Below are 26,164 nucleotides of genomic sequence, written 5' to 3' on the forward strand. Positions count from 1 at the left end.
AACAAAATCAAAACTAGTGTTTAATTGATTTCGTTTTCTCTTTCTAATCACAAAAAAAAAAAAGAAAAAATCTCGGAATTCATATGAAATCTGGAGTTCGTAGACATTCGTGGAGGGAGCATGTCTACGATGTCCAGATTTCGTACAAACCCATCATTCGTTAGAATCTTTGTGACCGAGCCATTAGCGCTCTGTCCTTGAAAATGAATAACATCCGGTCTCAGAAAAAAAAATAATAATAATAATAATACAGCTGTTTTGTCAGTTTATCCATTTGTATCAGGTAGTAACTTTCTTTTTTTGTTATTCGAAAGAGAAAACGAAAATCAATTTGTTTTTTTTGTTTTTTTTATTATTATTTGGTTTACGTGTTTTGACACAGAAAAAGAAAAACAGCTTGAAATTCAATTTGAATTCTTCTATTTTAAAACAAAAATCAAATTAACCACTAATTTTTCTTTTGTTTCTTAAACAAAATCCCAGTTACCAACAGACGCACTGACCCTGGATGTTTTCATTTTTAAGGACAGAAACACTAATGACTCGGTCACAAAGATTCTAACTAACGATGGGTTTGTACGAAATCTGGACATCGTAAACATGCTCCACCACGAATGTCTACGAACTCCAGATTTCGACAACATCGGGTCCCAGACAAATGAAGAATACAGCCGTTTTTGGTCCGTTTGTCCATTTGTATCAGGTAGTAACTTTATTTTTTGTTATTCGAAAGAGAAAACAAAAATCAACCTGTTTTTTAAAATTTGGTTTGTATGTTTTGACAGAAAAAGAAAAACACCTTGAAATTCACTTTTAATTCTTCTATTTTAAAGCAAAAGTCAAATTAACACTAATTTTTCAATCCAATTATCAACAGATGCACTGACCCTGTGGTCTGAAGGCAGGCTGAGTCTGGGAACAGCAGAACTGATGGATGGATGATGGATGGATGATGGATGGATGGATGGATGATGGATGCAGACAGTGGTGGGGAGTTTGATCTTTCAGTGCTGGGACTTGTTGTTCATTTGTGCCTCAGATGAATCCACTTCCCTCATCTCCCTGGTGTGTGTTTGTGCGTGGACTGAACCCACAGTCACTCAGGCTTCTTCTGCTTCTGCTTCTGCTTCTTCTCTTACATAACCTGCGTCTCAAACCTATATGTTCTGTGGACTTCTGTTCCTCCCCCTCCGAGAAAAAAAAAAACTTAGATGCAGTAAATTCACGTGTCACATGTGACTGTCCGTGAACGCAACAGCTCCACATCCTGCGTGACTCTGTGACACGGGATGAACCCACGCAACACAGCAGGACCGTGGACCGCGGAGTGGGCCGGCGGGAGCTGCGGCACCGCACCGCACCGCAACTGCGCCCCGCACCCAACAAACACACACCAACGGCGCGCAGGACGCACAACGGCACGACTACACACAGTCTGCTCAACTCTTCAGCTCCGTGACACATGACACGCGTGAAAACACACCACACACACACACACACACACACACACATACACACTCACACACACACACACACCCCGCAGCGGCTTTGCGCGTTTTTGCAGCGTGACACCGGGTTTTTACGCATCGGTCAGTGGGGTGGCCGGTGTCCGGCACGCGGAGGGTGGGGGGGCGGTGGGGTGGGGTGGAGTGGGGGGTGTCAGCCCTAATGCGTTAAATTCCCTGCCCACACCGCACGCACAGACACGCAACACAAAACACGGGACACACACACACGGACACACGCAGAGGATGGAGCGGAAAGACGCGGCGGCACCACCCCACGCGTGGGGGGGGTGGGGGGGGGACTTACGGTCCGCAGGAACTGGATCTCATCCTCGCCCTCTCCTCCTTCAGCCATGGTGACCGTTCACTGCACGAGCTGCTTCTACCGGAGCGGTGCGTGGACTCCAGCCCCGTGCGCGTGTGCGCGAGAGCGCGTGTCCGTGCGCGTTGCGTCCGTGTGTGTCGGAGACGGAGAGTGGAAACGCGCAGCAGAAGCGGCCTCTGATTGGACGAGGCGTTTTCAAGGAGGGAGGAGCTGCACAGGTGTTATTCCCACCCCGGGACTGACGGGCGGCCGGTGGGCCCCCCTCCCGGCCGGACCGGGGTCCAGCACCGGGTCCAGGAGCGGGTCTGATGAGGACCGAGGACCGGGATCAGATCCAGGTCCAGGTCCAGGTCCGGAACACTGAGATCCAGGAACAATGATACGATTATCAGCGCGAGATCATACCCAAACCCCCCCCCCACACACACACACACACACACACACACACACCACACACCAAAATAAATAAATAATTGAAATAAAAATAGAAGTAAATGAAGTCAGAATATCACCCCCAAAATAAAATGAATAAAATAAATAATAAAAAATAATACATTTAAAAAATAGAAATGAATAAATAACATAAAGTCAGAATATCACCCCCCCCCCCCCCCCCCCAAAAAAAAAGAAATAAATTAAATTAAAAAAATTTTAAATAAATAACACTAGATAACTAAATCAGATATTACCCCCAAAAATAAATAAATAAATAATAAATAAATAAATTTTAAAAATAGAAATAAATATATAGTCGGAATGTCAACCCCCCCCCCAAAAAAACTAATTTTTTTAAAATGAAATAAAAACATAAATAAATAAAGTCAGCATACCCCCCAAAATAAATAAATAAATAATATAAATAAATAAATAAAATCAGAATATAACCCCCCCCTCACACACACAACATAATAAATAAATGCAGTCAGAATATATATATATATATATGCACATATATATATATACACACACACACATTTTTTTTAATCAAATCAGGATATTACAAAAAAGGATTTATTAGCAGAATACTAAAACAAAATACATGAATCAAGTCAGAATATGAATGTATTTAATATTATTCTAAGTCAGAATATTACAAAAAAAAGTCATAATTTAAAAACTACATGAATAAAGTCTGACAATTACAAAAAAGAAAAAAGATATACGAAAAAAGCATACAATATAGTACAAATATTACAAAAATATGTATCTCAAAAATAAAGCAACATTTTGGAGTCGTAATTTGAAAAAAGTCTCAATATGTGGAGGAACAGTAACATTCTAAGAAAAACCCTGATGTTTTTTTGGGGGAAAAAAACTTCCCAAGAATAAAGTTGTAATGATGTTTTATTGTTTGTTTTTATTGTTTGCAAACATAATCCAAATACCTACGGTAGAATATTCAACATATAGAAACAAAACATTACATTAAAACCATAAGTCTGTGTTTTATCACTATTTTCTAGTAACTGTGGCTTCATGGCTGTGAAAAACACAATGTAGTCATGTTTTTTTTGTAGGATTTTATTCGAACTGTAACATGTTTAACTGTCATGAACGCACACACACACACACACACACATATATATATATATATATATATATATATATATATATATAGAGAGAGAGAGAGAGAGAGAGAGAGAGAGAGAGAGAGAGAGAGCACATATTCAAAGTCAGCTTATTGTCAGTTTTGTCACATGTACAGAACATACAGAAGACTCAATGCAACAGGAACACAGTAACAAAGATATAAAAATAGAATATAACTATAAACATATATATAACTATTACTACAAACCAGTGGTCTCCATTCGTGTCCTGGTTTTTGTCCGTTTACTGCAGGTCAAACACTGTTTTATTCCTGGATTTGATGTTTCAGGTTCAGTTTTATCACACAAACACATAATAGATATGAATAAAATGGGCTGAAACGTCACTATTTTTCAATCATGTTTCATTCATGTGGTTAGAAAACAACATTTTCTGGTCGTATCACTCAGCTTTAAGTGTAAAAAGTCAAATTCTTGAAAATTAATGTCACAGAATTGTGATACAATTTGAAATATGACTGAGAAAAAGTAATATCACAAGAATATTTGAGGAAAAGACATGAAAACGCACCTGAATGATGTTGGAAAAAAGCCCTAAAGGACCAAACAGGATGTACTATTTTAAGGAAAAAAAACAAATGTTCTGAGAAAAAGTCTTTATAAAAATAAATAATTCTGCAAGTCAAAATGACACCAGAAAACAAGCTGAGAAGTTATAATTTGACAAAACCTGAATATTTTGAGGGAAAAAAGTCCTAATTTTCTGAAAAAAGACTGGATATGTGTGGGAAAAAATTCTAAACATGAGAATTATATCATATTTTGAGGAAAAAGTAAATGTATTATAAAAATGAACTTATGTTTGATTTATTTATTTATTTATTTTTTAGAAAAGTCAGTTAAAAAAAAAATAAAAATTTAAAAATTCATGAACACGAAAATATTTTGAGGAAAAAGTCATAATATGATGAAAATGACAGTTCTGAGAAAAGTCACAATTTGAAAAAAAAAAAAAATTCTGAAAACAGTAATATTACAAGAAAAAACATATTGAAAAGATTATTCTGAACAAAATATTACTATCATATCATATTGAGAAAAAAGTGTTATAAAAATTAACCTATATTTAATTTAAAAAATTATTATTTTTTTTTAGAAAATGCGCAATATTTTGAGAAAAAATTGTCACCTAATATAACAAAAATTGATAAGTTAGGGGAAGAGAATGATATTTTGAGAAAATGTGCAACAGAATAAGCTATTTAAAAAGTCAAAAACAGAATATTTTCAGAAAAATGTCAAAATATCACAAAAAATAAAGCAAAATTTTAGAATTTGATCATAAATTTGAAAAAGCTGTAATATTTACAGACAAAATAAACTGAAGACACAAAAACAAATGTTTCTCTTATTTACATTTCTTCAGGAAATACTTTAATATGTTCATGTATTTTATTACAGACGTCAGTTTTTACATCCAAACTCCCATTTACTCATAATTTAAACAGTTCAAACACATCAAACTTAATGCATTTATTATTATCACACTTTTAACACAGTTCTACTAAAAATGTTCAAGTTTTGTTCATAATAAAACAGTTTTTTCTCAGTGAAACTAAAGTTTAGTATTAAAACCACTGCAGGTCTGAGTATGGAACTAAAACAGTTACAGCATCGATGGAATAGTTCAGATATTATCAAGTATGAAAACTTCCAAACACCTTTATCCATATAAGACTTAATGTGTTTTAATTGAAATAAAATAGAAAAATGTTAGTACCATGAAACCGGAGTTTTTCTGCCAAATGTTGACAGTGAATCAAACTAAACCTCACCATGAATCAATAAAAACATGTGAACTTTACATAAAAACATCCAACATTTACAAATGACTGGGTCCAGTGTTTCTTTTTCATCATTAAAAGCCTTTTAATACTGATGACGTGGGATTTTTGTTGTTGTTCTGACCTCAGTTCAGTCAAACACATTCCCTGTATTTCCTGATTTATTCATATTACGGCACAACTTTAGTTTTATTTCCATGTGGATTTGACTGATGTCTGAATCTGTGCTCGTATGTTTTCAGAACAGTCAGGATGAGGTTAAGAAGTCACATCATTTACAATCTCTAACAGCCTGTTGGTTCTGTTTGTGTCCACGCTAAGCTAAGCTAACACTGACCTTAGACACTGTGGACAAAAGTATGTGGACACGTTGAATTCAGGTGTTTCTTTTCTAACAGGGGTCTGGGTTAAAAAAAACAATAACAACTAATAATGTCAAAGTAGTTTTATATTGGGATAAATATAACTGCACTGTCATCTATCAGTTTCCTGTTTTTTTGTTTTTTCTTCGTGGCTATTGTCTTTTTTTTGTTTTTGCCTATTGTTTTTTTTTCTGGTGACTTGTAGTTTCTTGTTGTGATTTTGTAAGGAAAACTAAAAATGATTAATAAAAAAATAAACAAATAAATAAATAATTACACTGATTAGTTTGGGATAAATTATCTTTGTTCTAAAATGCCTCAAAGTTGGTTTTGACTTAATTTCTCTCAACATTGATTTTTTCTTTTTTTTATCCATGACTCTGATTTTAAATGTTCTTCCTCTAAATTTATAAAATATTTTTCCTGCTCTGACTGTAAATAATAATTTTCTTCCACAACTAACCATCTACTTTCTTCACATCTCACTGAGGAAGAAAAATCTACCATTAAACTTTAGGGAAATATTGATGTTTTCATCTTAAATCCTCATGAACAGGTCATCTTACAGCTGTAGACATGATGCATCCCAATACTTCTGTCCATATATTTTATAAATATAATAGATATGAGGTCACAATCGCCTCTGAGGATAAACAATAAAGCTAATATGGAAGTGTCAAAACCTGCAGTTCCTCATATGGCCACTTGAGACACCAGAAACAAACCATACCCATAGACCCCCATGTTAAAATGACCAGATTTACAGAGAATTGAAAGCTTTTAGACTTTTGGTCTCTATAGATAAATTCCACATTTATTAAATCTATTTAAGGTCAATTTTCCAATAATTAAAAAAAAAATTCCCATTAAACTTTATGGAAATATTGATGTTTTTATCTTAAATCCTCATGAACGGGATATTTTACAGCTGCAGACATGATGTGTCCCAATATTTATGACCATATAGTTTATAAACATCAATATTTCCATTCAAGTTTAATAGTAGATTTTTCTTGAATAAAGTAGATGGTTAGTTGTGGTAGAATATTATTATTTACAGTCAGAGCATAAAAAATATTTTAGAAATTTAGAGGAAGAATATTTAAAATCACAGTAATGGATTTAAAAAAAAAAAAAAAAAAAAAAAAAAAATATATATATATATATATATATATATATATATATATACATATATATATATATATATATATATATATATATATATATATATAATATATATATACATATATAATATATATATATATATATATATATATATATATATATATATATATATATATATATAACAATAAGAATAAGAATAAGAAGAAGAATAATAATGATCAGTCAAAACCATCTCTGAAGCATTTTGGAGACAAAGATCATTTAAACCACACTAACCAATACAATAATATTCAACCCATAATATAAAACTGTAGTCTGACATTAGTCATTATTGTTTTGTATCCCAGACCCCTGTTAGAAAAGAAACACCTGAATCCAATGTGTCCACATACTTTTGTCCATATAGTGCTTGTGTTTATTCTGAAATCGACAGTACGTACCCGTGGGCTGAGACTAAAACCATTTCAACTGAAATAAGAGACGCTGGATTGAAAAATAAAAGCTTTCTAGTTTAAAAAATGCGTAAAACCTGATGATATGCTGTGAAATGTGGCCCCCGGTGGAATGATTGGACTGTTCAACCTGGTTGTGTTGACCTGTTCGTGTGCAGTCCGGGTTCAGGATCCGGTTCCGGTTCGGGTTCCGGTCCAGGTTTTGGTTTTGGTTCCTACTCCTCGGTGTCGTAGGCCAGAATCGGAGCGAGCCACCTCTCCACCTCAGACTCGCTCTGGCCTTTCCTCTTGGCGTAGTCCTCCACCTGCAGACGCAACAAAATGAATCTGAAATACTCACAGGCACAATGAATGATGGGAAATGTCCACTGGCGGCTGATTGGCTGAGAGTCGTGACAGACGCATGTGACCGGTGCTAAAATACATGTGATTCAGCGGAAAAAAAATGACTTAAAAAACTCATTATTTCCAAGTCGACCTCATTGTTAAGTGAAATTAAACTCAAATAATATTCAATTTGTTTAACTTACGTTGTTTTTCTCGCAACAATAAATGTGTCCTCAGGTGGAAAAACCAGAGTTTATCTTCATTTGTTTTTAACAGAGTAGTGAAACTGACTTTTTTTACTACTTGCAGCTGTCTCTGTTAGGCTGAATTCTTACTGGTTCATTATAAATCAGCGTCACAGATGTAAATACAGTTAGAAAAACGAGGAATAATGTTTATTAGTTCCAGATGTTGTCAACGTGTTAAAAAGAACAAAATAATAAAAAGTCAGATAAATCAATGATCACAGAGAAGATCCATGAATGATCTAAAATATAAGTGAGTTACAACCAAACCACAACATATTCTACTGTAGTTTCTGGACGCGGAAGTCTGAGACAGACAGATTAAAAATAGAACAAAAGAACGAACAAAATTCATAAAAACTAAAAAAAAAAAAACAGGCATGAAAATGAACAAAAATAAACACAAATAAGTACCAAAATGATCAAAAAGAACAAAACGAATAAAAATGACAAATATAAGCAACAAAATTAGCAAGAAATGAACAAAACAATGGACAAAATGAATAAAAACTGAACCAAATAGGCAAGAAAATGAACAAAATTGCACACAAATAAGTACCAAATGATCATAAAGAACAAAAGAATGAACAAAATGAATAAAATGACAAATATAAGCAACAAAATGAGCAAGAAATGAACAAAATGAGGAACAAAATGGACAAAAATGGACAAACACAAGCAGCAACATCTATGAAAAATGAACTAAATGAGAAAAAATGAAAAAAAAAATATAAAAAAAACTGAAAATAGGCAAGAAAATGAACAATAAACATGAAAGAGAAACAAAAAGAACAAAATAATGAACATAATGAATAAAAATGACAAATATAAGCAACAAAATTAGCAAGAAATGAACAAAATAAGGAACAAAACGAACAAAAACTGAACAATACAGGCAAGGAAATGAACACAAATAAGTACCAAAATGATAAAAAAAAAGGACAAAATAATGAACAAAATGAATAAAAATGACAATGTAAGCAACAAAATGAACAAGAAATGAACAAAACAAGGAACAAAATGGACAAAAATGCACAAACATAAGCAACTAAATCAACGAAAAATGAACTAAACGTCAAACTGAATTAAAAACTAAAAATAGGCGACAAAATTAACAAAAATAAACACAAATAAGTACCACAATGAACAAAATTATTGCATTTAGTTCATTTTTCATTGATTTTGCTGCTTATGTTTGTGCATTTTTGTCCATTTTGTTCCTTATTTTGTTCATTTTTGGTTCATTGAAGACCTTAAAAACAACAAAACCATCCTCCAGAAACCAGAGAAGCATGTGCTATCGTTTGCTTGTAACTCACCTATATTTTAACCGAGATAATTCGTGGATCATCACATAAGTTTCGGTCCGACTGTCCTGCGCTACTTCAGAGTACAGAGTAAAATCTGTGTAGGCTAAAGCCCGTGGTCTGAACGCTGCAGGTGATGAACGACCTGACTCCACGTCCTCCTTCTGCTCTCGTCTCGGCGCCGTTTCTCTCCAACCAACCTGAGTCCCGAGTAGGAAAAACATGCAAACCTGCTCTTTGGTGATCTTCCAACGGCGAAGTAGGAGGCCTGAGGTTGGAGAAGTAAAGTCCAGACACCGAGGCAGCCGGGCGTCATGGCCAGAGACTCAGTCAGAGCGATACCTGCAAACGCGAACACTACATATAACACTCATAAACACAGGAAATATTAAGAAATTCACTTCATTTTAGTCAGTTTTTTGAGAATAAGTGGAGTCAAAGGATAAACGACAGAAAATGGAAATATTCATATGTAGTGGAGTGAATGTATTTCATGCAGAAAATACCTGATCTTGACTGAAAAATGCGAAATGTAGAGGATACTATTATAATAAATCCTTAGGAAATAGAAGTTGACACAAGAATATTTGTAGGTTTTTAAGTGTAACACATGATCTACATTAGAGCAGCTCATCTTTAATAAAACAGAACAGATGTCTGGTTTTTTATGGCTTAAATAAGGAGCTCACAGCAAAAACAGATACTGATAATCAAACATCATATTACAGGGTGGGGAAGCAAAATTTACAATGAACATTTAGTTGTTTTTTCTCAGCAGGCACTACGTCATTTGTTTTGAAACCAAACATATATTGATGTCATAATCATACCTAACACTATTATCCATACCTTTTCAGAAACTTTTGCCCATATGAGTAATCAGGAAAGCAAACGTCAAAGAGTGTGTGATTTGCTGAATGCACTCGTCACACCAAAGGAGATTTCAAAAATAGTTGGAGTGTCCATAAAGACTGTTTATAATGGAAAGAAGAGAATGACTATGAGCAAAACTATTACCAGAAAGTCTGGAAGTGGAGGAAGCAACAAAAAACGTACCAAAGCTTTTATTAAAGCTCTCCAAATCCAAAATCCTGAAGGATCCAACCAATCCATGAGAAAAATGGCAATTGAACTTGAGGTAGACAACAAGAGCGTTAGAAATGCAGTAAAATATGATTTGAAGTTAAAATCTTACACAAGAACACACCAAAACACTTGTTGACAACAGCAACAAATCCAACTTTAGCAATTTTTGGGAATCATGTTTATGTCGCCTTCTAGCCCAGATCTAAACCCTCTGGATTCTGCTGTTTGGGGCGTTTTAGAACATGCTACCAATAGAACATCACACAGCAATGTCCACTTTCTTAAGATACAATTAAAGAAGGATGGGAGAAGTTGTCACCCGAATATTTGAGGAAGACTTGCACAAGTTTGAGGAAGCGTGTGAAGGCAGTTATTGAGAAGGAAGGAGGACAACATAGAATAAAAACATTTTCTATCATGTAAATTTTCTTGTAGCAAAATAAATTCTCATGACTTTCAATAAACTAATTGGTCATACACTGTCTTTCAATCCCTGCCTCAAAAATATTGTAAATTTTGCTTCCCCACCCTGCATATCTGCAATATTTTACATAAATTACACATTTTACAGCAGCAGAAATTTCAAAAATGTAGCATTTTATTAAAAAAAAAGAGAAAAAAAAGAAAAAGCTATTTACCGGTGACTTACCAAAGTAATTAATTATCACAATGTTATGACCCCGGGTCATAATTTGTCTACTTATGTTTACTGTACACTGTATATATGTGTATTTTTCCGATGTGTTCTCCCCCAGTCCTTTAGGTGTGCTGTGTCTGTCTTGTGTGTTTTTGTTTCATGCAGAAGCTGATTGGTGGATCAAAATTACGCGGGCCCTTTAAAAATGGCTCTGGATCCTCCAGCTCGGTGTTTTCTTTGCTCCCGCCAGCTCCCACCTGTGAAGATCCTGTGTGTGTTTTGGTCGTCAGTCGTCGTGTGTGCTTTTGTGTCTCTGTTAGATTGTAAAAGTTGTAATATGTTTCTTTTGATCAGTCTGTTTCTGGTAGGGGAGGGCAGCGCTTTTGTTTTCACCTTTTCCTCCTGTTTTTTGGTTCGGGAGTTTAGGTAGTTTTAATGTATTTTATTTCTTGCACTTTGTTTTGGATTAGAGAATGTAGTTTGAACATTGAAGAAGACTTTTTGTTTGTTGTTTAGCCGAGCCCTCCCCTAACCCTCCTTTAGTTATTTAATAATAAACACTGTGAACTTTAGTTTTGGACTGGGGTTTGTGCTTGGGAGTTGGGAGGGGACAAAAAGAGCACATTATGTACGTCTCGGTAAACCCCTAGGCCGGACGTAACAACAATATAAGTGAATGTGGCCAAAAAACTAAACAGAAGAAAATCCCTGACTGTCACTGAAAAATGCAAAATAAAAGACGATAATAACATGATGAATGTGATAACGGTTTGATGCAGACGGTCCTTGTAAAGCGGTTTTGAAGGTTAACTCGACCACAGATCTGACATTGGTCGTGTGTGAACAGAGACACCGTCATGGAAACACAACCTTCAGGCCTCCATCTGGACTGGACTGGATGTGGTCCAGCAGGACCAGACCCCAAGCCCCCCCACCCCCGCCCTCACCCCCACCTCAGGCTGGAGTCTGTCGGTCTAAAGCCCTCCTCTCCAGTCACTATCGGAATCAAACTAGCACAGAAAACACAAATCTGACCAGGCAGAGGAAACATACTGTGTCTGGAATCTATGTGGACAAAAGTATGTGACACGTTGAATCCAGGCGTTTCTATTCTAACAGGGGTCTGGGATACAAAACAATAATGACTAATGTTAAATATAGTTTTATATTATGGGATAAATATCATTGGCATTGGTTAGTTTGATGGTTGGAAAGATGGTTTCGAAATCATTTCTCTGAACACTGATTTTGTTTTTTGTTTTTTTATCCATGACTATGATTTAAATGTTCTTCCTCTAAATTTCTAAAATATTTTTCATGCTCTGACTGTAAATAATAATTTTATATACCACAACTAACCATCTGCTTTCATCAAGAGAATCTACCATTAAATTTTAAGCAAATGTTGATATTTATAAACATGGACAAAGTATTGGGACACATCATGTCTACAGCTGTAAGATGTCCTGTTCATGATGATCTGAAATTACAAAAAAAAAAAAACCCTTCTGGAATAAACCTTTCTTCATTCTGACCTTGTTTGTCAGATTCCAAACAGATCTTTAGTTCAGTTGCTGACAACACAAACTGAACACAAAACAGAGGTGATTAGTGGTTTTAGTGTTTTGGCTGTTTTCAGTCTAAAAACAGAGCTAAGCTAACAAAGCTAAGCTAACAGAGCTATAATGGAAATATCAGCTGATGTAGCTTGTGAAGGTTATAAGACAGTGTTATTTTTATCAGCTGTTAAAATAAGCATCTATGAGTTTGAAGAAGACAACTTGATGAGACCATTTTCTTAAGCAGGTTTGATTTTCTTGTTTTTATGGTTTAAATACACTGACATTTTTGCAGTCCATCCTAAAATACTCTGCACTTGATGGGAAAAAAATATATATACTGTATATATTTAACCTCCTCAGACCCAGCTACGGGTTTTCTGTCCACATTTGTGGACAAGAGTTTGACAACTTCATACAAAAAAAAGAAAAGAAAACTGTCAATCACAAAGGACATTCCATAAAAATTTTAAAAACTGCATCTGAAAAAACTGTTGCATCATGATATTTCCAATATAGGCACTGATTTAATAAAAAACAAAAAAAGCTTGTACTTTGCTGACATTTCCTGGGTCTCAGGAGGATATAAATATGTATATAAATATCAAAGTATGTTTATCCTCACATTTTAACCCTAAAAGTTGTTTTGTATGTGATTCTATTGGTATCTGAACACATCCTGCACTCATTTTGTGTCCAGTTCATTTATTTATCGATATGTATGAACACTACTTCTTGTCACCATCAATTCAGAAAAAATGGCCTAGATTTAATTTAATGTTCCTCCTGAATGTAATTTTTATTAAACAGTTACACATCTTCCACTTAATTAATTTGATGCAGATGAAACAGAGTTAGTTACATGTTCATTAATTAATGCCAGATGATGTGGTGCCTCGTGGACCTCTTACCGGTCTTCTCCTGGATCCCGGCCAGGCTCCACATGGTGGTCTTCTCCGTGTGGTCGGGTTGGCTGGGGTACCCGGCCGCTGGTCTGATGCCTTGGTACCGAACCCGGTGCAGGTCTAAAGTCTGCAGGGCTTCGTCAGCACTGTAACCCCACAGCTCCTTTCGGACCCGGGCATGGAGCTCCTCAGCGAAGGCCTGGACGACCAGCAGAACCCGACTGTTCACCCATGTTCCATAACCTGTTACACCACCTACGGTAAGACCTACGGTAACTGTCTGTCTACGGCACGGCAAGGTTAAATGGGGAAATTAGGACATGTTATTGTTTGTGGAAAGATTAATTTTTCTACAATTATCAACAAAGTCTGAAGAAATTATAGTTCATTTGATTTTAAAGATGGTTTTGATGTGACATTAAAAACTGTCTATGACATGGGCATGTTAAAGGGGCAATTAGTAATTTTTTTGGTGGAAATATAAATTTTTCTACAATTATCAACAGACTGTGAAGAAATAATAGTTTTTCTGTGATTTTAAAGATGGTTTTGATGTGAATTGGATGTGATTTTATTGGCAAAATTTTTATTGATAAAATTGGTTAAAAAAAAATTGGTGGAAATATAAATTTTTCTACAATCATCAACAGAACATGAAGGAATGATAGTTTTGATGTGATTTTGATGTGATTAAAAAAAAAAAAAAAAAAAATACATGTCTATGACATGGGCATTTTAAAGGGGCAATTGGTACATTTTTTGTTTAATGAAATACTAATTTTTCTACAACTACCAAAAGAATGTGAATAAATAATAGTTTTGATGGTTAAAGATGGTTTTCATGGGATTTTGATATTATTTTAAAGACCGTCTATGACACGGGAATTTGATGTGAAGATATAATAGTTTTGATGGTTAAAGATGGTTTTGATGTGATTTTATTTAATCTAATCTAATTAATTCATTTTATTGGTTAAAAAGAAAAAAAAGTTGGTGGAAATATACATTTTTCTACAATTGCCAACAGAATGCGAAGAAATATTAGTTCTGATGTGATTTTAAAGACTCCAAGGTACAAAAAGCAAAAAACCTGAGCTAGCATTACAAAATATTTTTTTGTGGTCAGATATCTGAAAAAATGTGGTTAAAACAGGATTTGGAGATTTCCACTTTTGATTGTGAAACATAAAATGTGCTTGTAAATACCCCAGCTGTGAATTCTAAAGCTTTTTAAAGGTAGCTAGATTAGGCCAGACTAAAAATATCCTGCTGGATAATGAGTGTCCTAAACCTTTGTATGCCACAGAGCTAATTTTCTGGAATAATCCCTAATCCAATGGGTCTATATGATGTGGTTTGTGGTCTATATGATGTGGTCTGTGGTCTGTATGATGTAGTCTGTGGTCTATGTGAGCAGGTGGTCTGTGCTGTACCTCTGCCAGCCGGTCTGCCAGGGCTTTGACCATAATGCTGTTGTAGTCGTCTCCCTGATCCTGGAACCGCTGACTGAGCTCCTCCGCTCCGAACACCCCGACTGCAAATACACCGACATAGTCCGCCACGCCACTGTTGACCGGAGCCACGAAGTCCGACACGCACAGGTAGGGCTCGGAGCTGGCGCTGTCCTTCTCCGCCTGGAAACACACCCACCCCAGTTTTTGAGTTATTGCTTTTTTTTCTACCAGCTTATTGTAATATCTGCAATAAATATCTCTCCCCTTTCTTGAGCCCATGTGGTATACTTCCTAAATATATAAAAAATTTAAGACCTTTTTAAGACTACTAAAAATAGAATTTAATGCCTATTTCACAGCCATACTGGGAAAAATCCATGACTCCTAGAATTTAGGAAAATGTATTTATTTACATCAGTAGAGAGTGAATATTATATACATACTGGACGCAAAAGTGAATGTTAAAGTTAGCGATAAGTGGTTCCTAATTTCAGTTTCAAGACTTTTTAAGACCCTGCGGGAATCCCGATAATAAACGATGGAACGTTACCATACTAACACCCTTCTCACAAGTGAGTAAAAAAATGCTAAATGACATATTTTAGCATTTAACATTTGACCCAAAATAATACTAATGCATATTAATCAATGTTGGTGTCAATCACTGACATATGCCATGATGAAAAAATTTTTAAAAATGTAATTTTTATGTAGTATATTGAATATACATTTTTTTAAAATGTTTTTTGCAAAAGAAAAAATGGTTTGTTTACATCACAAACATGGCATTTAAAGGATTAGAAATATGACAGTTATTGAGCATTCGGTATTTTTTGTTTGTGGCTCAAATTGATGAAATACAAAAAAATTTGAAAAAGTTAAAAACAAACTGTATGAAAAACATTTTGACATTCCTACTGCACTGTGCACATTTTTATGTAGTGTTTTGAAAAAAATAAAATTTTTTGAGTTGCAAACACGGGAGTTAAAGGGTTAAAAATATGAGTAATGGAGTATTTGATATTTTTGTTTATGCCTTAAGTTGATAAAATACAAAAAATGTGACAAAGTTAAAAACTACATGAAAATTTTGTTGGCATTATTCTACGACTGTGCATATTACGCACACGGTGTTTGGGAAGGAGCTCAGTGGGAAGGATTTTTTTATTATTATTTATTTAGTTTATTTCGAATACGCAACAAAACAAAATAATCCAACTTAGTCCTTATAAATGGAACAGATTATTAGAAAAACAAAGCAAACAAACAAAAAACACAAACCTATACATATACATGAAAACAAAGTATGACTTCATTTGCATATTCGAAAAGGAGTGGGAGGAAGTATAACTTATTTAGTCCCGCCCCTTCTCCACACAACAGTCCTGTCAGTCATAGTCCAGGGTTAACCCTTCAGGTAAAGACACCGTCCTGTTGGGAGCGCAGGCCTCACCTGTTGCCTCAGGCCGTGGAACACAGCTACAGGCTTAGAGTCTCTGTTCACTCGGACGTCGTCTTTGTACACGTTGATGTCGTCGCCGTCGCTCTGGGCCCGCCAGAACCCCACCAAGCCCCGCCCCTTCAGACTTGAGCTGTCAATCATTCTGTTGAGCAGTCTCTGTGCGTCGTCAAAAACCTGCCGAGCCTGCAGACCTGCACGAAGCGAACATCACATCACCGTCGGTGTAGTGAAAGTGTTACTGCTGCTGACATCCTGAATGCTAACACAGGTGTCAAAAATACGGCCCGTGGGCTAAAACTGGGCCGCCAAAGAGTCCAATCCGGTCCACGGGATGAATGAGTAAAACGCAAAAATTATACTGAAGATATTAATGATCGTTTTAGTTCAGGTTCCACATACAGATCAATATGATCTCAAGTGGATCAGACCAGTTAAATATAATAACCTATAAACAATGACAACTCCAAATATTTGTTTTTGTGTTAGTCTAAAATAAGAAAATTACATGAAAATATTCACCTTTACAAACTATTCTTTCACAAAAAAATGTGAATAATCTGAACAAAAAAAAGTGCAATTGTACCAATATTCTGCCTGTTATTAAATATTTTGTGTACTTGTAGATCCACTGTGATTTGTAAGTTGAAAAGTACATGTGTAAATGATAAACTGAGGCAGAATATTGTTAAAATTACACTGATTTTTATGTAGACATTTCAGGTTGTTCATGTTATTCACAATTTTTAAAGGACAGGTTGTAGATGTAAACATTTTCATTGCTTTCTTTGTCTGTTTTCGACTTGCTGCTAGCTAAACTAAATTAGCCTGTTGCGCTCTTGTCCATTTGTTTCCAGTAAGAATCATTTCAGTGTAACACAAAACAATCTTTTACTTGTGTCATTTTGGTGGAAACACGCTGAGGATTTTCAAAGTTCTGGGTAAAGGTCAAGTTCCAGCTAATATTTGCGGTGTGCTGATGCTAATGCTAGGTGCATTTTCATCATGTAATTTTACTTTTTAAACTGTAAAACAGAGAGAAAAGTTTGTCCTTGTCATTATTTATAGGTTATTATGTTATTATTTTAGTGGTCTGATCCACTTTAAATCATTTCAGTCTGAATGTAGGACCTGAATTAAGGCAAGACACGACAGGTGAATAATAGATGTAACCATGAAACTTCCTCAGTTGATTATTTACACAAGTATGAAAAAAAACGTATTATAAGTTTTTGAAATTTGTAAGTTTAATTATGTAAACTTGGCATTATCTCATTAAATATGCGCGATTAAGCATATTTTTTCGGTAGATAGATTTCAACATATTCATGAAGCCAGTTGAAAATTTTTTTCATTTTGTTTACACACAAGATGAAAAAAAAAATTACAACGGGATTTCAGGATATCTGCTTTCCTTACCTAGGAAATCAAAATCTTTGCTATGTGCTAATGCTAATGCTAGGTGCATTATCATCATGTAATTTTACTTTTTTCACTACAAAACATAGAGAACAGTTTGTACTTGTCATCATTTATAGGTTATTTTGTTATTATTTTACTGCTCTGACCCATTTTAAATGATTTAGGTCTTAAATAGGTTTGACAGCCCTGGGGTAAAGCAAACACTCACCGACTGTTTTGTCCTTGAAGATCTTGGGGTATCCTCTGTTGGGGTATTTTCCTCGTAGCTGCCACACGTCGAAGAAAGGCTTCCAGTCGATGAAGTCCAGGAGGCTGTTGAGGTCGTAACACTCGAACACACGGGTTCCCATGAACTGAGGACGCACTGATTCACAAACACACAATTTGACTCACGATGCTACAGCCTCCACCTTAAAGCAGTTTACTCTATTTACAGTAGTGGGTAAAAGCTTTTGGACACCCTTAAAATTTTACACAATCTCAAATATTATCATAAAATATTTGCTGAAAAATCCTTTTTGTGTTTCAGAAGGTGTAGCTGCATCAGAAACACAAACACCAGCAAATGCAAATGTTTATTTTTGTTTATTATTGACAAAAGAAAATAATTATACTAAGTTCTTGACAGTTTCATTGTGTAATGCATGCGTTTCATAATCTTCTAAAACTTTTGGATCAACGGAACCGCCAGGACACAACGGGAGAACTGGATCCTGCTGTGATCCCACACTAACAAAGTCGGTCTGGTTTTTACTGTGGCCTGGTTCCACAATGTCAGTCCCCAGTCAGACCCGGCCTGTTGACGTCCCCCTCCTCCATGTTAGTCCTGTGTAAAAGTCTTATGCTGCCTTCACATGTTACCAGGAACTGTAAAATTCACAAACCATCATGTTCAGTCTTGTGACAAAGTCGATGGTCCATGTCGATGTCAATACAAACAAAATGAGGGCTATTCTATTATAATCTGTGTTACATCAGTAAGCTTAGTCAAGTCATCCAGTAATGTGAATGTGATGAAGTTACACAGTAATGATGTAAAGCCCTGTAAACAAATATATAAGGTAACTGAATGAATTCTTATCTGTTACTTGTGATTTCAATACAGAACAAAATGAGGCCCATTATGTTTTATTCCTTATCTGTGTATTACACCAGTAAGCTTAGCTCAGCTCCCCATTTTATCAACTCTACTGTTTCTAGAACCTGTGGATTCCCATAGGTCAACGTGCTAGTTTAATTAATTAATTAATCAAATAACTAAATAAATGAATAAAAGAATTTAACCCTCTCTGAACCTGAATTGGTGCTTCATTGAGAGAAAGTTATAGTTTCTGCATGGAAACAGTTTTACCAAGTTCTACTGCACCACTCGGCTCTGTCGTCTTTTCGATGGTTTCTCACCTGGTTTGGGTTCAGAGATCCAGTCGATGTGTAAAGCCTTCTCTCTGGCCTGGGATAGAGTCAGATACCGACGATCCTGAAGGCAAAACAGGGAAAAGACAACAGAACCAGTGTCCCTGTACGTTAGCGTCATGTTCTATTTGAATCAGTCCCAGTTGAATGTGTGAGGCTGTCAGGTTCTGTTCTATGTTCCAGTCCTGTGGTCTGGATGCACATCAATCTAACTATAGAAGTGGGCGGGACTTTGACCGGAGGAGAACTCAAGTAATTCAATCACAGTCCATATATGACTTCTATCAGTGATCAATAGGAACTATATTGATATCTTGAACCATTTACATGTCATAAACCATCCAAATATGGACCATTAGAAAGAAAGACACATTTATAATATTTATCAATATTCATTAGAGAGCAGTTATCATAATATAATCCTCTGCATTTTGCTTTTTGATTTTTTTTTAAACAACAGGTGCAGGTGCAACAGCAGCACCTGCACGCCCTCCTGTGTTGCAACAGACATCGATGGGACAAACATCGATGGGACACAGGGACACGGGGCAGGGCCAAAATGTGCATTATAGTAGGATTATATATATTATATATATTATATTATATTATATATTATTATTTATATTTATTATATATTTTAGATTAGATTAATTTCATTGATCCTTTGGACAGAGCTCTGAGGAAATTGAGGATGAAGAATTAAATGAAGTGAGAAATTAATCAAAACAGAGAAAACGGAAGAAAGTGAATTTTTTTTTAGCAAAATATATGATTAAATGAACATAAAACAGCTGTCTACAACCACTGTCATTTATCATACTACATGAAAAAATTAGCTTCTCTCTATATTTATTTTTTCCTTATGGTTTATCAGAATTTATCATAATAAAATCCTCTGCATTTAATTTTTTTTCTTTAGATATTTCCCTATATTTAATTCACTGATAGGTAAAAAAAAAAATCAGAGTAAATTCAAAGGTTACTATATTATTTGTAAATAATCTTTAATTTTTTATTCTAATTCTTTATTTATATAAATACCAAATTCTTTCTTTTCTTTCTCATATTTTTTCACTCGTTTGTGGTTTTTCTAGCTGTTTTTTTTATCTGCATGCTTGTTGTATTTTTCTGCTGTTAATTGTGAAATTTCCCCACGATGGAATAAAGAAAGTCTTACCTTATTTATCTTATCTTATCCTATTTTATCTTATCTTAGCCTGTTTTATTATCTTTTTTATCTTATCTTATCCTATTTTATGTTATACTATTTTATCTCCCTTGGAAAAGAGGTTCTTAATCACAACGAGATCTTTTTTCCTGGTTAAATAAAGGTTAAATAAAATTATGTTTTTAAAAAATCGTATCTTATCTTATCTTGAGAAAACTGCTGCTGAACCTCCGTCTTTATTTAGAACTGGTTAAGATTCAAGGATCCAAAGGTGATCTTAAAGAAGGTCAGGTCCTGTAAGTGGGTCACCGTGGTCCAGATCAGCGGTGGCGTGTGTTCTCAGCCGGTCCTCCTCTATCATACGTCTGTGAGGTGTGTTTACCTTCAGGGAGTCGTAGTGGTCCTGCCTGACCTCCTCGTACTCCTCCTTCAGATCCTCGAAGTACTCGTCCTTCATGACGTCGTCCAGGAGCTGAGAACACTGGAACACATGGGAAGTCCATCACAAACGGGTTTTTATCACACATTTCCACAGTCTAGTCTGATGTTTAATGATCCCTGTTAAAAAATACAAAACAGCTGATTAACACCCATAGAAATGCTAATTAGTAGAAAATATTTACTCCTGCGAAAACACTCATCATTGAGGAAAATGTCAACATGTTTAGAAGCTGTGGGGAGTGTGTATTTAAAGCAGGGGTGGAAAACATACGGCACGGGGGCCAAAACTGGTCCAGTTTGGAGAACAGAATAGAATAGAATAGAATAGAATAGAATAGAATAGAATAGAATAGAATAGACGTTATTGTCATTGTGTTACTCCAGTCAGTGTAGCAATATGAATAATAAAAACGCAACATGTCAAAAAATAAGAGAGCAAGCATAAAACCAAAAAAATTTAAATTAAATAAAATAAAATATAAAATTTAACAAAGTAAAATAAGAATAGAACTAAAAGTAGAATAAAAAATAAATAAAATAGTTGTAATAGGTGCAATTTACAGTATGAACAGCACTAACAATATGTATTTCCTACAAAAATAGTACGTCATTTGTGAAATGATATGATATTAAACAATCATTTTAGTTTAGCCCTACTTTGCTCTCAACTGGATTCGACCAGTAAAGGACATAATATTACATATAAATTATAAATATAATAACCTATAAATAATAACAACTGCAAATTTTTCCTCTCTCTTTTAGTGTCAAAAAGTGAAATTACATTAAAATGTGTAAATGTACTAACTATCCTTTCACAAAAATGTAAATATCATGAACAACCTAAAGTGTCTTAAGAGAAGTAAGTGTAACTATACCAATATTCTGCCTGTTATTAAATGTTTTGTGTATTTGTAGATCCACTATGATCTGTAAGTTGTAATGTACATGTGTAAATGACAAACTGAGGCAGAATATTGTTAAAAATTAACCTATTAGAGAGCAGGAAGAACATGTCGACTCTACATGGTCCTTCTGCACCACCGTGTTATTGAAATTTTGCATGTTTTTGTTGTTGTACAGTGTATTTTATCAAAGAAACACTGGTTATGTGATAAATGTGGACATCAGGGCTGAAGATAAAGACTCTGTGATGAGGTTGGTGGATGTTCTTACCACCACGACGCTCCTGGAGGCGTCCAGGACGTGAACAACAGGAGAAGTGTAGCGAGGGGCAATTTTCACCGCCGTGTGGGTCCTGTCAACGATACAACAGCAACAAATATGACAACAACCACAAAAATACATGAGTTACAACACTGACCAACAACAAAAACAACAACAACAAAAAACACACACCAGTTCAACACTGGTTTACAGTTTATTATAAATAATCTCAGATTAAATACTTTAATAAATTGAACTGAAAACAAAAGACCAAAGTGCTACTTGTCTGATGTTTTCAATGTACAGAGTTTTATATATTATAGATTATATATTATGGATTATAGATCATAGATTTAAATTTATAGACTATAGGTCATATTTTATAGATTACTGATCACAGATTATGACAATAAATTACAGATTATAATTAACAGATCTCAGATTATGGATCATAGTTACAGATTATAGACAATAGATTACAGATCCAATATTATAGATTATAAATTATAGGTAACGGATTACAGATCATAGTTTATAGATTATAGATCCTACATGATAGACTATAGACCAGGTTATATATCACAGTTTGTAGTAGGGATGCACCGATACCACTTTTTTCCAGGCCGAGTAAAAGCACATGTACTTACATTTGAGTACTTGCCGATACCAAGTACCGATACGAGTACTTAATAATCCCATTTCAGTTTTTAGTTCCTTTTGTAAATGTGCTTTATTGTCGTTATCATTAGTCTGACTGGAACAAGGTGCTGCTACTGACATTTAATGTGTTGGAATGAGCGTTTCTCAATCAATCCACCAGGGGGCGCCGCTCTGAATTAACCATACTGGACAAATACCACGAAGAAGAGGAAAGTTTTTTGAGAAGAAGAAGAAAGTCAGTAATAATAAACATGGAGACGACAGAGGTAACACTAATGTGTTACTAATGTTGCAGCGTTTTTGCTGGTAAGGTTTAAAAGCTTAGCTTCAGCAGGAGGAGAAAAGAGAAATGAACGATAAGTTTGGTTTTCACTTCTGCTGGCGGCGGTCCGCACCACTCCATACCTCTATAGTGTTATAAGTAGGGTGGAAACCGGCCCAGCCCTGGGTAGTTGTCCTAAATGTGTCAGTAGTTTTTCTCTAACTCACACAGCGGCTCTTTGAACAGATCCTCTACCTCCACGGTTCTCAGTGGTATTCTCTGTCTGGGTACGCATCTGCCAGCACCTGGAAAATGGATGGAATGTACGCAGAGGGCAGACAGAACGCTGCGTCCGTATCCGTCTGTGTCTGTAACGTTACTTGCACTCAGCGTTACTTTTATCACCGTCATTTATTTTGAAAAACCTCCACACTCTTCACACTCCCACACATTATTCCACCGCCAAGTACCTGCTGCGCTGAACTGTGAATGTCATGCTGTCCTAAGTGGTATCGGTGCGGTTGTATTGGATTACTTTTACAAGTACGAGTACAAGTACACACGCTGAGTATCGGAGTGATGCCCGATACTAGTATTGGAATTGGTGCATCCCTAGTTTGTAGTCTATGGACCATAGATTACAGATTCTAGACAACAGATTCTAGACCATACAGAATAGACTATTGAGCAGGTTATATATTGTAGTTTGTAGATTATAGATCATGGATTATAGATCCTAGATAATAGATTATAAATCCTAGATAACAGTTTATAGATTATAAATGATAGGTAATGGGTTATAGATCCTAGATAATACATTGTACATTATAGATACATTATACATACATTATAGATCATGGATTATAGACTAAAAATCTTAGATTAGATTATTGATCAGATCACTGGTTCACTGTATATTGAAATGTAAATGATTGTTAAAAGTCTGGTTTGATTTTATTCGTCCTCGTTAGTGGAAGCTCCACTGGGTTCATGTCAGTGTGGTTGGGTGGTGGGATGTTACTTGGACGTGGTGGCTCCTCCGATCAGCAGAGGAGTGTTCATTCCCAGCCTCTCCATCTCTTTGGCCACGTAGATCATCTCATCCAGAGACGGCGTGATGAGCCCCGACAGGCCGATGATGTCTGCACGAACACACAACCAAGGTTATAATAGTTTGGGATTTTTCATTATAGTTTAGTTTTATTTAGTTTTGACTTTTTTTCTTTCCTCCTATTCAGTTAGTTTTAATTAGTTTTTAGAGCAGGTTTGCTAGTTTTTATTAGTTTTCATTTTTTTTCTAAATGCTTAGTTTTAGTTTAGTTTTGTCATATCTTTTATCTTCCTCGCCGTCGTATTCAAACTAATCCCAGACAGGACTCTGCTGCTTTCTCCCAACTTTAGCCTCCATGTTTCCAGGTAGAGTGGGGACCAGAAGACGACTGGAAACCACAAGTGACGAGAAGTGACAGACCTTGAAGTGTCGTATGGTGCCACCAGCTGCTCGTGCGAAATAAATCGATTTCATATCAATCTGACATTGACAAAGACAAAACGGAGGGAATTTTATCCATAATTTTTTAATACATTTTAGTTAGTTTTGTAAGCACACAATGCAGTTTCACTTATTGTTTTTTCTTTTAATCATAGTTTTTATTTATTTCAGTCAACGAAAATGTTTTTTCAATTGTAGTTTTTGTCATTTTGTTAGTTTCATTAACGATAATAACCTTGCACACCAGACTAGACTGGATTAGACTAGATTAGACTACACTAGACTACATTAGACTAGATTATATTAGGTTAAACTAGATTAGACTAGATTAGATGAAACTAGATTAAACTAGACTAGATTAGACTAGACTAGATAAAATTAAACTAGATTAGACTAGATTAGATTCAACTAGATAAAACTAGATTAATTAACTAGATAAGACTAGACTACATTAGATTAGATTCGACTAGACTAGACCAGACTAGATTTAACTAGACCATACTAGATTAGACTAGACGAGATTAGATCAGAATTTTTTTTTTTGCCATAACACACTGTTTTAAGTATTTATAACATAATGATAATTAATGGCCAGATATTAAAAGTTAAGTTCTCCTTGATAAAAAAGGTGGAAAAGAATGGAAAAAAAGACATTTACAGACACTGTTATTGCAAAAAAATCATAAAGAAATCTGGTCAGTCTGTTATATTGGTAGTCCTTTAAGGGTTAAAATACAGGGTTTTTTTTTTTTTTCCAGCATTTAACATGTTCTAATCATTAGCACCTTTAGGGTGGACCGTCCTATTATTTTCCTATTATTATTCCCTTACTATTACATAGAGTATCCAGTTTCTCCAAACAGGGACAAGGGCATATCTGAGAAACTGAAATCAGCACAAACACAAAGATGGGATTCTTCAAACCCCCATAAACCCCAGTAACCAGATACTGATGTCCAGGTAAACACAGTCATGGTTGTTCACAGTACCTGCTTTCTGTGCAATAGCTTCTCTGAGGATCTGGTCACATGGAACCATCACACCCAGGTCGATCACTCTGAAAAACAGGAAACATCAACAGATCTGAGGAGAAAAGACCGCTACACTTCCACAGTTTTACTCTGCGTTTAGTCAAAATGGACTGAAATTTTCTCAAAGAATCAAAAAAACAAACAAAAAAAAAAAAAAAAAAATTTCACAGGGACCTACTGGTATTCAACAAGGGGCATGAACCAATGGAAAAAGACAAAAGTCCAGGCACTCACTTGGTTAGAAAATAAAAAAAGCCTTTATTTCAAAAGGTCCTGTAGATGAGTTCATAGGAACTGGAGTTAAAAACACACCAACGCGTGTTGGCATTTTCTTCAGGGTGAAGAAGGCACATGCCAACGCGCGTTAATACTACTACTACTACTGCTACTACTACTATTACTACTACTACTACTACTACTAATAATAATAACTAGAAGCACTCGGAGAGCACAGACCTCCGCCAAAGCAGATCAGTGCCCCGGATTTGGATGAAAATTTCAGGAAATGTTGATACTGGCACAAGGAACAAATGATTCAATTTTGGTGGTGATCGTGGGTGGGTGGGTCATGGGGGCCCACTGATCTGCCTTGGCAGAGGTCTGCGCTGTCTTTTCTAGAAAAGCACTCGTAGAGCGCTTCTATAGACTCTAAATAAAGACACTGTGTTCAATGTGTCGATCCTAGTGCTTTTTCTAATCCACACTTGGGTTTTTCATCAATCTCAGTCTCATTCCAGGTTTGGTGTGAAACCCATCGTGTCCACTGGTGTTACATACAGAACTTGCACATTTAAACACAAATAAATTATGAGTGATTTTTCAACAGCGGTCATTTTTATGAAACACTCTGCCTTGGATATTTACTTTGATTACCAAAATGTACCTGTGAGAGAATAACGAGATATTCCAAAATATATTGACCGTGTTACATGTGGATTTTGTATTAAATATTATGTAAGTAATATA

The 26,164-nt window shown here is 35.3% G+C and overlaps 1 protein-coding gene and 1 long non-coding RNA gene across 2 annotated transcripts in view; both read right to left on the bottom strand.

Annotated features, from left to right (window-relative positions):
* Window positions 1-396: 396 nt before the first annotated feature.
* LOC115439295 (uncharacterized) lies at window positions 397-6,525 on the bottom strand. The gene is made up of 3 exons (XR_003938242.1): window positions 6,513-6,525; window positions 1,423-1,424; window positions 397-504 (listed from the first exon to the last, which is right to left on the bottom strand). It is a non-coding gene; the product is annotated as an uncharacterized LOC115439295 (long non-coding RNA).
* A 2,767-nt stretch (window positions 6,526-9,292) lies between these two features.
* LOC115410441 (methionine synthase-like) overlaps window positions 9,293-26,164 on the bottom strand; it is a gene marked incomplete at its 3' end in the record, with an annotated part of 40,461 nt that continues 23,589 nt past the window's right edge. Inside the window, 12 exon segments of the mRNA XM_030122097.1 lie at window positions 9,293-9,309; window positions 9,312-9,351; window positions 9,353-9,384; window positions 13,236-13,428; window positions 14,663-14,863; window positions 16,137-16,336; window positions 17,773-17,928; window positions 18,966-19,041; window positions 20,528-20,626; window positions 21,763-21,844; window positions 23,697-23,817; window positions 25,157-25,240. Of these exon segments, the coding sequence (XP_029977957.1) occupies window positions 9,293-9,309; window positions 9,312-9,351; window positions 9,353-9,384; window positions 13,236-13,428; window positions 14,663-14,863; window positions 16,137-16,336; window positions 17,773-17,928; window positions 18,966-19,041; window positions 20,528-20,626; window positions 21,763-21,844; window positions 23,697-23,817; window positions 25,157-25,240 (1,301 nt within the window).

Source organism: Sphaeramia orbicularis, chromosome 19, assembly GCF_902148855.1.
Source record: "Sphaeramia orbicularis chromosome 19, fSphaOr1.1, whole genome shotgun sequence".
In the NCBI taxonomy this organism is placed as follows: domain Eukaryota; kingdom Metazoa; phylum Chordata; class Actinopteri; order Kurtiformes; family Apogonidae; genus Sphaeramia; species Sphaeramia orbicularis.